General features: G+C 40.3%; 1 protein-coding gene across 1 annotated transcript in view; it reads right to left on the bottom strand.

Moving 5' to 3' along the window:
• Positions 1-12,239, bottom strand: part of Faxc (failed axon connections homolog, metaxin like GST domain containing) — a 73,742-nt gene that overhangs the window by 47,276 nt on the left and 14,227 nt on the right. The window contains exon 3 of the mRNA XM_010637369.2: positions 7,440-7,636. Within this exon, the coding sequence (XP_010635671.1) occupies positions 7,440-7,636 (197 nt within the window). The remainder of the gene's footprint in view (positions 1-7,439; positions 7,637-12,239) is intronic.

The raw sequence follows: 12,239 nt of genomic DNA, 5'->3' as shown, positions 1-12,239 counted from the left end.
AAAAAAAAAAAAAAAAAAAAAAGGCCGAGGTGGCACATGGCTGTAAACCCAGCACTCAGGAGGCTAAGGCAGGAGGATCACTGAGTTCTAGGCCAGTCTGGGCTACACAGTAAGCACAAAGCCAGCCTGAACTACATGGTGAGACTTTGTCTCAAAAAATAAAAGCAAAAACAACAAAATAAGATTCTGAAACTTTGATTATTTTACACAATTTTGACCTTTTAGGCTTCTCTGCTCTAATTAATTAAAATAAGAAAGAAATGGGTGTCTCTAAATTTTTTGAAACATTCCTGATTTTTACTGCAAAATTCTATAACCAATTTAACATACTCTATGTACTACAACCATAATCTTCTTTATTATCTTTTTAAAAGAATGCCCACAAATATTGTTAGAAAACTTCATACAACTATTTTTAGTAAGTTTCTTAAAATAAAATATTGAGGACTCAAGAAATGGATTTTGCTGAAAATAGGAAAAAAGCACATTACAAAGGTGAGCAATTAGTGTGCATAGTTAAAAGCATTCAATGGATCTTTTGATATAAAATATCCCATGTTATTCTGATAAGTTCTATATAAACATGAAAACTAAATACTTTTCTACTTGCTTTTCTTTTTACGCCTGCAATTATTAAGGTGGCAATTTTTACACTGCATTAGAATAATTGAGCACTTTAACTCTAATTGTGTTTTCACATGGCATTAAAATAACTGAGCACTCTGGTTTTAATTACACTAGATCTAAATTCACAATTAAAAGATCATTTACTCTTTGGATAACTTGGATAATTTTGGATAATTTTGGAAGTCGATGGTCTGAAGATAAAACTAAATTATTCAATACTGAGCACAACCAACAAATAACAGCATCTAGGAGGCATCTAAAGTGTAAAAATGAAGAACGTAGTTATAAGCTGACACGTTGAAATGGAGAAGAACTAAATTCTCTGTAGGCTGATGACATAGGTTTTATCATCACCAAGGCTGATGGATGAGCAGAAGACAAAGGGAGGTGTGTGAAGAACAGTGGCTGCTTGCTGACCTGGGAGAACCCCAGAAAATGTGGGTGGGGTACAGGACGCACAGGAGGAAGCCCGGCAGAGAGGAGGCTGGAAGGGAGGCGGCGACCATCGCACAGCGTGAGGCAAAGGTAGATGAACTCTGTCCAACAACCAAGGTTAACCACGACAGGCTTTAAGCAGACAAGAAACATAATCGTATTTGCGACAGTGCTGATAAGAAGGCTGATCAGAAGCTCACGGCAAGACCAGGCCAAAAAAATTACAATCCACTGACCATGGCAACAGCAGAGGGGACGGATGGGGAAGGCACAGGAGAAAAACTGAGACAGAAGAAACAGACCAATGGGCGTAAGAACTGTGGAGAAGAAGAAAGTAAGTATTTTCTCCAAGGCTGATGATGGCTCAAAGGAATAATCCCACTTAACTGTATTACACTACATGGAACAAACTTGGGCATTGAAAGATGAGTTATCCAGTTGTATCTGAGGGTCTCATGGACCGCTCCCCCCCACCAAGTGGAGATGTTTACAATATAAGGCTGAGAACTCAGGAGACAGGTTTAGACTGCAGATAGAGAAATGGTGGCAATTTCTAAGCTATAAGAGGAGAAAAGGACACTTAAGGAAGCTTCTGGAGTGAGGAGCAGTGTTCAGAAAACCACAGTTCAAGATCAAGTTAGAAAATGAGGCCAGGCTGAAAGGGGCAAATGGTGAGTTATAGGAAGAAGGGTTGCAAAGTGGGAGAGGCTACACGGAGGTTCCAAGTTCAGCTTCCTCTGCAGAGCAGGAAATGTGCATGAGGGCATGTGCAGAAGATGACGACCTTGCAGAGAGCAGCACACAGGGACGGGAGAGTCAGCTGTTCTGGGCCACAGGGCTCGGCAAGGACGAGACTCCATCAAATCAGAGGTGTAAGGTTCTCTAGCTGCACTATCAGCTTGCGTGTAGGGCACAGAAGAAGGAACACAGGGTTCATTCAGAATTTTGCAGGTAGAAGTAACCTCAGAAATTCTGGTCTTCCTCCCTCCTCTTTCCTTCCCTCCTCTTGATTACTTTCCTCGCTTCCCTTTACTGTGCCTAACATTACAGACCAGTATCCAGGCAAATCAGGGCCAGGCCCACTCTTCAGGGGCCAAGTGTAGTGAAGTATGTATCAACTTCAAATATCAAAGCAAAGGAGTGTATATAGATTCCTAAATCAACTACTACAGTAGGAAACATCCACTACACTTGTTTCTGTATCACTACAACTGAGCATGCACCTCCTCTCACAACCAAAATTTCTGGAAACTCCATTCATGTGAACTTCCACCCCCATCATTCCACCAAAATCACTCCGGTGCAAGTCAACAATCATCTCCTCAACGCAACATCCAAATAACCCTTCTTTCTATATCTAGCTTTTAAGAACTTTCTACAGCATCTGACACCATTGGCCTCTTTCTTGGAACTTCTCTTAGCCGACAGACATCTCTACTGCTTTTCCTCCCACCTCTCACATGTTCCCAAAGTTTTCTTCTCCTAGCTTTCTGCCTATTTAGTCTACACTCAAGAGGTAATCTAATTTACAGCTAAGGTTTCACACTTATTCCAAATCCTCATTCCGCCCAGACTGTTGTCCCAGAATCCATGGATTCCAAGGATCAGCCTCAGGAAACGCAAACATTTCCTAAACTGGATTCATCCTTGCGCCTTTCAAACCTCCTTCTCTGGCAACCAAGTCAGAATTCGACAGTTACCCTTCATGGATCTCAGGAGATGTTTTCACTGCTCCCACGGCCTAATCCCTCTGTGCTCTACCCTTCTGTGTCCCCATCCCTCTGCACTTCTTCCCACGCACTTTATGCACGTCCCTGCTGGAGGCTGAATATTACGACCCCTCAAACCTCCTACGGAAACCTAATCTCCACCATGATGGTGGTAGGAAGTAGGGCCTTCGTGAGGTGATTAGGTCATGGGAGCAGAGCTCTCGTGAGTGGGATTAATACTCTCACAAAAGAGACACTAAGTGAGGTGTGCTGGCACATGTCTGTAGCCCGGCTTCACTGGATCACAAGAAGTCAGCCTGAGCGACTTAGCAAGACTCCATCTCAAAATTTTAAAAGAAATAAATAAAAAAGAATGTGGGGTGTATTTCGGTGTCTGCAGCAGGTGCGCACTGCCTCTCTTCAGTTCTTCAATTCTCCCAAACCATGACCATTTGAAGGGCCTGCTCTCTCTCCCCAGCCTCTGAGCCACTTGAGGACAGGGACACTGGGAGTCAGTCATTTAGTTTGCTGAAGGGTGAAGTACTGATTGAAAGGAAAGTTTCATTCTGAGCCAACTACTGCTAAACAGTAGTTCTGAGGGATGACACATGACTGAGCAGAAAAGTGAAGAGAGAGGAGTGCCTGTGGAGGACGAGGGGCTGCTGCTCTTCTCAGGTCCCTGGCTCCTCCCTCTTCACCGGAAGGAAGCCCACGGCACAGGAAATCACGACTGGTCAACACGAGACAGCAGAGAGGGCCAATGTGGAAACCAGACTAGGCTAAGCAATTAATTTATCATCTGCGAGTCTATTTCAGGAAGCTGAGATCTGATTTTCCTTATCATAACCAATCTACCTAATCTCCTGTAAAAATGATTTTCTAGACATTATCTAAAAGAAGAATAAAACCTGCTCGAATATTTTTAAAGGAGATCAAGACAACAAAAAAATGCTGAACCTGATGTTTAATGAAGTTATATCTCATTATAACCTAACATAATGTGAGGCCCATAGTAGTGAATACTAATATGCAGAAAACTGCAAAGCACACCATTCTGAGTCTCAGAATGTAGCCAAGTAAGAAGAATGCCTTTCTTGGTATGGGGCTACATCCTTGCTGTCTTTTGCTTCTACTCTGAACATTTGCTAAAGATGCAGAAGTTTATGCTGTTTCTGTAATGTCACCGGGTTTCACAAGCATTCAACTAACCCTTACTATCACTAACATTGGAAGGAATAGAAGAATGAAAAGGGAACAAAACGCATGGATCCAGTTGTAATCAGAGTGTGTCTTGGCTTTCAGAACAGACCTTCTTGGGTGAGTTATTTTATGAAAGCATCCCATCTCCCTCAGGCACTGAAATCACATCAAAAGCCATGCTTGTAGTGGTGGGGACTTAAGTTTAGTAGTTCTGCCGCCTGCCTCACAAGCACAAGGTCCCAAGTTCAATCCCTGGTACAAAAAAAAAAATCACATACACACTATTGGGCTGGAGATTTGGCTCAGTGGTTCCACCTTCCGCTGCCTGCCTCATAAGCACAAGGGCCCGAGTTCGATACCCAGTACCAAAAAGAAAGAAGAAAAAAAAAAGCCAAGCTCAGGCTGGGGATGTGCATCTCTGTGGTAGAGCATGCAGTTTGATTCCCAGCACTGAGAAGAAAAAAAGCCAAGCTCAAATTTTTAAATTTATTGTCATCATAGAAGTAAATTTGGCTATATTTTTATGGGTGACAATGGTATGACTAAGGTAATCTGACAGTGATGTCCTGCACACCTCTGTGGGGTTGGAAGAATCTTAAAGAACTCACTGATGTCCTCAAGGGGGCGGTATGTCACATTGCCAGTACAGTATGTTACCAAAATTCAATTTCATTCCATTAGTTAAATCCCTTGTCTCCCAGACATTTCTTCATATCAGCTCCCCTGCCTTGGACCTAACTTAAGCATTCCACACGTGAAAGAGTAGAATAAAAAGGATAGGGAAAAAATGTCTACTTCATCTTCAGTAATACCTTTTATAATGCGACTGAGACATAATCGCACAGATTTAAAATGCAAGAAAAATCATTGATTTCAGAGCTGAGTGCACTTGTCTGAACAGTCCTAAAACAGGGGTTCAGAACTATATGATATTACACATAAATGACAGCTTTCTATAGCCTTGGTTTTTCAGAAAATTATACCTGAAGTAGAAAACTTTTAAGGTGTCAGGCCAAAATAAACCACGTCTAAAACTCCCAGATATTGATTAAACACTGTGAGTTTATTGAATTTTCTCTCCCACGTCTGGGAGCAGCAATATAACCTAGGGATACAACAACTGTCAGAATTTAGCAAGATCTCTTGGAAAACTCATGCTTTTGACATTCTCCCCCATACTGCTAGGCCCACATTCCCACAGGTGCAGGAGTTGTGCAAGATCTCTGAGACCAGAAGATAGGAAGAAGGACAGGAGCTTGAGGGAACAGTGCGGAAGATTCTCTGCCTGAAGCACTTTCTTGGGGACGATGAGATCTTTCCTCCATTGGGATTTAGAGCTCTCTCAGGAAAGCATGATGATGACAATGGCACTGGCTAAGCCTTGGAAACTCAAAGACACTTTTTTGTTCTTTCTTCTACTAGAAATTAAACTTCTGAGCATAAACAAGTAAGAAAGATGAGCTCACCTGAAAAATACTTTTCTAATTAAAAAGTGAGTTAGAGAAAGAAGATTATTCTCAGAAGAGTCACACATAACCCAAGCAAGACTCCAAGCACTTGAAAGTTTTTGGTCCATAAAACTGATCCTTCCCTCCATGGTACCACATGTCAGCTCTGTTCTTCCCCTCCCTCCCTTTCACAATCTCCCCCTCCCCCAGCCCCATTTTAGGTGGAGGACAGACATGAACTTCTACCAGGCTCTACAGTTACATAAAATGATGCATCCATCAGGGCAAAAGGTGGTGACATGTAGGAGTTGGGAACTTCACTGAATCAAAAGCTTTTTCACCAGAACATGTATTTTCTAAGCTATTCTGGAAATGTAAGAGTTATAGCCAACATAGAGCCCTCAGCCTTTCAGGCAGGAGACAATGCCTTAGCTCTCCACATCAAGGAGCCCACCTACCAAATAAGGTATTGCTTTGGATGGTCCTAACAAAAATGAAACAAAACAAAAAAACCCAAGGCTCAGGTGGTTCTCCCTTTGCCTGCATCACCACAGAGCCGAGTCTGCAGCTGGCAAGTGAAATGGGTTATATCTTGCAAGCCTTCTCCCAGAAGCCAAGCAAGTCACATTTTGTCCCCTATGACTCTTGAACTCTGAGAGCCCTGCAGTTCTCAGGAAAAGATTCGGGTTCCTTCCAGCACACTAAGCCAATCTCTTCCACACTGGCCTGTACCTTTGCCTCCATCCTCTCCCCTGTCCCCCTTTGCTCATCCCTTCCTCATTGCCATAGTAAGGGGGAAGAGGAAATGGAGCTCAGCCCAGAATAAACTGCGGAAGAAACAAAAGTAGAAAGAGGAAAAGGAAAATAGAGGCTCACTTAAAATCTCAGAGACCAGAAGAGCAAGTTTTCCATTTAGAAAGAGCAGAATGAGTGAGATAGGCAGCCAATGAAGAAGAACCTATACAGTCACCCTCATGGGAGGGGGCCTCTCAGTGGGAGGAAGGAGTCAGTAAAAGCGACTGGGCCAGCATCTAGCCCAGACAAAGCAGAGCCAAAAGGCTGGGCTTAGTAATTCTTCACTAAACCTTTAGGACAAGATAAAGTTTCTAGAAACCAGGGAGAAACTTTCTCTCATCTATTTGCATACAAAGAAAGAAGCAAAACTGTCAGAAAATGAATGAGCAAATGAGCAAAAAGCTCACATGACTTTGCACTTGCAAAATAAGAAGAATCAGATCTGCTTAACTCATGCAGTGCAGCAAATTCAAGGCCGCAACAAGCAGAACAGGAGAAACAAACACATCAGCACAACTCATGTGATGCTTCAAACTTGGGAGTCAGGCAGTCAGAGCAAAGAAACTACAGAGGCTATACACTTTACTTCTGGGACACAAAAAAATTTACTACCTAAAGAAAATGGGCAGTAATCTCACAAAGGTTGCATAATTTACTTCACCTAGGAATTCCACCTTGACTTAGTCTTCCATTCCTTGCTCTGGGTATCTCGGATGAGAGTACCTTAGCTCAGTGCTTTGTGTGGGTGAAGAGCCCAGACCCCAAAAAACTGAAATATCAGGTGAGTTCCAGCCTACACTGAGGGCCAGCAAACTGCAGTGCACAGGCTAGGAATTTTACATGTTTACACAGTTAGAAAAAGAAATCAAAAGAATTATATGCTGTATTAAGTAAAATTCAAGTTTCAGTGTCCATAATAAAGTTTTATCAAACACAATCAACCATATTCACTGGCATATTGTCTATGGCTGTCTCTATGATAAAACAGCAGTGATAAGTAGTTGCATCTGGGACCCATGGCCCACAAAGCCAACATATTTACCGGCTGGTCCCCTACATGAAATGTCTGCTGACCGCTAGTCTAGATACCCGGAATTGTTACCATGATAACTTGGACCCCAAACTGTTAACACAGAACCTTTGAAAAGGTGAGAGAAATATCTGAAAAATGCAACAGAACTTGAGTTTACTCCCAAAGGCTGGGGAGGTGCCATGGGGGACTCACCAGTAGAAATGCTCCTCCACCATCTTGGTCACCGCTCGCGACACAGCTCTTTCATGTGGGCCAAGGTTTTTGTTTAAATTCACTCCAAGTTTCTCTTCCAGAAAGTCAATTATGAATTCTGTGCCAGAAACTTTTTCATTATTATATTCAATCCAAGGCATTTTCCCTTGAGCAGAGAGTTTTCCACCAAAATAGTTCTAAACAGAGTATATTTTTAAAAAGAGAAAAACATTATTTTATTTAAATTCCACTGTATGTTTAACAGAAACAAACATTCTAGTTTTTTGCATTATAGTGACTACACTATTCAAATGAATTACCTCGGCATACAAATGCTTTAAGCCAATTTCAAAAAAGGATTTTAACTTCATAGCAGCAAAGCAATTTACTCTCATAAACTCTATCATGGATTCTGGATTCTGGCTTAATGAAGAAAAAGAAAAAGACCTTGAGGAAGGGGCAGGAAATGGGAAGGAAGAGGAGGGTTTGAAATGGTTGAAATTATCCTGGGAATGATCAGGCTAGTTATAATGTATAAACTATCTAAAAATGCAAAAGGTGAAAATGGACAATGAGGAAGCTTGTCTGAGTAGACTGTTACCAAAGAACACATTTAAAATTCAGTACCTAATACTTGAGCAATGCTTACTATCACGACACAGTGAACAAGTGGTCCCCAAATCACAACCCTCAGGTATCACAAGTGTGCACAACCGACTACAGTGCCTCTTAAAATGCAGAGTCTCAGGCCCCACCCCACCTCTCTGGCTCAGAATCCTAGGGATGGAACCCAAATATCTGTGTTCTTGACAATCTCCTCTTTGATTTGTATGCCAGCTAGAAGCTCAGTGTCTCAGAGGACTCTGATCCCAAAACAGGGTAGGCATTTGGGGTCACACACTTTATAAACACTTAAAATTACAAAGTGACATACATTGCCCATTTTACAAGCAGTCATAATTCCGCATCTTCAGTTTTTTCAATAATCTAAGTGATGTAGACCTCAAAGATGATTGTTAAAAATCACATTTTCTTTAGTCTACCACCTAAATTAATTAGATTTTTACAAACTCTTCCTTGTACTTCATACAAATAGTGCAAACGTGTTTGTATAATGACAAATACTGGCTCCTAGGACAGAACTGGTACTCCCAACAGTGTATGTGTAAATGTTAAATGGAATAGGCACTTTGAAACTGTCTGACAGCTGCTTAGAAATTATATACACACCTGTTTTATAAGCAAACCATTTTACTCCTATTTATCCACAAGACAAAAAAGTATATGTCTGTAAAAAACTTGTATGCAAAAGTTCATAAAAGATTTACTAACAGTTATCAGACAAGGAAAAAGACACAATACCCTAAAGAGGTAAATGAATGTGAGCACAGTAGCACATGCCTGTAACTGTAGCTACTCAAGAGGCTAAGCAAGATGATTGCAAGTCCAAATCCAGCCTGGGCAACTTAGGGAGGTCCTGTCTAAAAATAAAACTTGAAAAGGTCTGAGAGTGTAACTCAATGGTAGAGCACTTGTCTAGCATACATGAGGCCCTGGTTCAGTGCCTAGTACTACAAAAAAAAAAGAGAGAGAGAGATAAATGAATAAACAAATCTAACCTATCCTACTCAGTCAAAAAAAGGAAAGAGCCATTCATACAATAACATGAATGAATCTCAAAATAATTTTGTTACATAAAATTAGCCAAATAGCGTAGACATATATACATCATAAGATTCCATTTTTAGAAAACTCCAAAATATGTAAACTAATCTATAGTGACAAAGTCAAGCAGTGGTTATTGGGTACAGTGTGGGATGAGATGAGACCTAAGTAAGGTGAATTTCAGAGGTGCATAAGGTAACTTGAGGACAATGGCTACATTCATTACCTTGATTATGGTAATAGCTTCATGAATATTTACCTATCTTATCAAACTACTATACTTAAAATATGTGCAATTTGTTGTATGTCCAGTATATCTCAATAAGTTGTGTTTTTTTTAAAAAAGAACATAACAGGCAGGGGATTTAGCTCAGTGTTCCTCTGCCTGCCTCAGAAGTTCAAGGTCCTAACAAATCACATGCAAAGGAAACCCCATCAGAATCACAGCAGACTTTTCAACACAAACCCTTAGGGCAAGGAGAGCCTGGAATGAGATATTTCAAGTACTAAAAGAGAACAACCTCCAACCTAGACTGATGTATCCTGCAAAACTCTCTTTCAAAATGGATGGAGAAATAAGACACTTCCACGACAAAGAACACCTGAGAAACTACATGAATACCAAACCAGCACTATAAGCAATTCTAAACAAGATCCTACAAAAAGACAATGAAGGCAACAACACAAGGCCCAATAGAGCAAATCAAATAGGCCAGGCAAAAAACTAAAAGGAGAAGGTGAAAAAGTAAAAAAAAAGTCAACAAAAGGCCAATAACATGTCAATAATAAGTCAGTACATATCAGTTATAACCATCAATGTCAATGGCCTCAACTCACTGATCAAGAGAAACAGACTGGCAAAATGGAATGAGAAGCAAAATCCAACAATATGTTGTATACAAGAAACACACCTAGTGCAAAAAGAAGCCCATAGACTGAAAGAGAAAGGATGGAAAACAATTCTCCATGTGACAGGAGCCCAGAAAAAAGCAGGGGTAGCAATCTTATATGCAGACAAAGCAAATTTAAAACCAAAACTGATTCTAGTATTATTGATGTAGGACGGTAATGTATCATACCTCTGTGAATGTAAAATATCTTGTACCTGCTTTATGATACATAGACCATGCTTTATCAGAGCTATATTTAATGATGTTACTCTAGAATGTTCTCTTTCCAGATGATGATTAAGATGTCAATAAAAAAATGGTGCCAGGTACCACAACAGCAACAGAACTTTGCTGTTTTCTGGATATTATTGGACGGTAATGTATCATACCTCTGTGAATGTAAAATATCTTGTACCTGCTTTATGATACATAGACCATGCTTTATCAGAGCTATATTTAATGATGTTACTCTAGAATGTTCTCTTTCCAGATGATGATTAAGATGTCAATAAAAAAATGGTGCCAGGTACCACAACAGCAACAGAACTTTGCTGTTTTCTGGATATTATTCTTTTCTTTGTGTTTTTTCATCCATTTGTACAGCGGTAACGCACAGTATTAAATATGTAAGGTCATATCTACGTGGATTTGATTACGGAAACTAATATTCTCTAAATAATGAAAAAAAAAGAATAAGATAAGACTACAAGAGCAAGAAGCAATTTAAATATGTTAAGGGACCCTTTTCATCTTTAGAATTAAGGATTATTTTAATCTTACATCATTGCCTTTTCTCTTTTACTTTCCTTTTTAATTTTATTTTAGGAGCCCCTATTTTTAATGTTCATATGGAGATTTCTTTAACTGAAATACCGAATAGTTTCTCTGGTGTGAAAAATTATAATAGTACACAGGATCCTAATGAGATAATTAAGAATGTGAAATAGGAAGTAAAGGGCTAAAGGTGTAGGGAAAGCAGGAAGGGTAGAGGAAAGGTAATAAGGGAGAGGAAAAAAATATGAGAAAATGAAAAAATGGAAATAAAGTGTTTGTAAATGGGGAGGGGAGGGGAGGGTGAAGGGAGGTCAGGGACAAGGGGAAAAAATGAGAATCAAAACCTATTATGTAAAAGGTACAGAATCCCAATAATGAATGTAACTGTAATGTATACCTAGATTGTACCAATAGCTCAATAAAAAGGAGAAAAAAAAAAGAAGTTCAAGGTCCTGAGTTCAATCCCCAGTACCAAAAAAAAGAAGATAGCATTAATAAATTTTAAATACATCAAACTTTTATATGTTTAAACTATTTCTCTAAAGTAGACATCAGCAAAGTTTTTCTATGAAGACTCAGGGAGGAAATGTTTCAGGCAGGCCGCATGGCAAGCTCTATCACAGCTTAATTACGCAGCCCAAGCAAGAGAGCAACACGGACAATACACACACACACACACACACACACACACACACACACACAAGTGAGGGCACGGGGCTCTGATAAAAGGTTACTTACAACGCCGAAATGTGAATGTCATGTAATCCAAAACTGTCCTTTGACTATATTTCCAACTCCTTAAATATAGCAGTTCTTCACTCACAAGACTGAATTGGCCCACAGTCTGTCATTTGCCTAAATGTACTCATTTACCTTCCTCACTTCCCAAGGAAACAAAATTAAAATTAAGAAACCATTTGGATATCTGCAGGAGCATGCCAAGGTTCACAGCTTGGCAAGTAGAATTGGATGGAGTTTCAAACCCAGCCTTTGCCCAGGCACTGCTGTGTGCTGTAAGCTATGTGTATAACTACACATGGCAGCCCAGAACCTTGTCCCTGAAGCTAACAAGGAGAAATGTTTCATACTTGGAAACATTACTAGTACATCTGAGACTCGTATAATTTATACACTGAAGGTATCAGTTTACCACACAACATAGTCTCGGCTGCAGATTTCTGTTAATACCATCAGTATCTTCCTAAGGCCTCCCCTTCTAGACGCCACTCATTCTCAGATGCAATCTATTCTCCAGAATGCTATCAGAAGGAAGTCTTTGCAAGACAGTCAAATACAAGAACTCTGCTGCTCAAAATTAACCAATGGCACAGCTGGGCGTGGTGGCACACCCCTATAATCCCAGCACTTGGAAGGCTGAGGCAGGATGATCACTGTGAGTTTGAGACCAGCCTGGGCTACATAGTGAGTTCCAGGTCAGTCTCAACTACATAGTGAGACCGTCTCAAAAAGC

Source organism: Fukomys damarensis, unplaced genomic scaffold, assembly GCF_012274545.1.
Source record: "Fukomys damarensis isolate Sample0158 unplaced genomic scaffold, DMR_v1.0_HiC HiC_scaffold_14, whole genome shotgun sequence".
Classification (NCBI taxonomy): Eukaryota; Metazoa; Chordata; class Mammalia; order Rodentia; family Bathyergidae; genus Fukomys; species Fukomys damarensis.
This window is presented reverse-complemented; position numbering and strand designations above follow the sequence as displayed.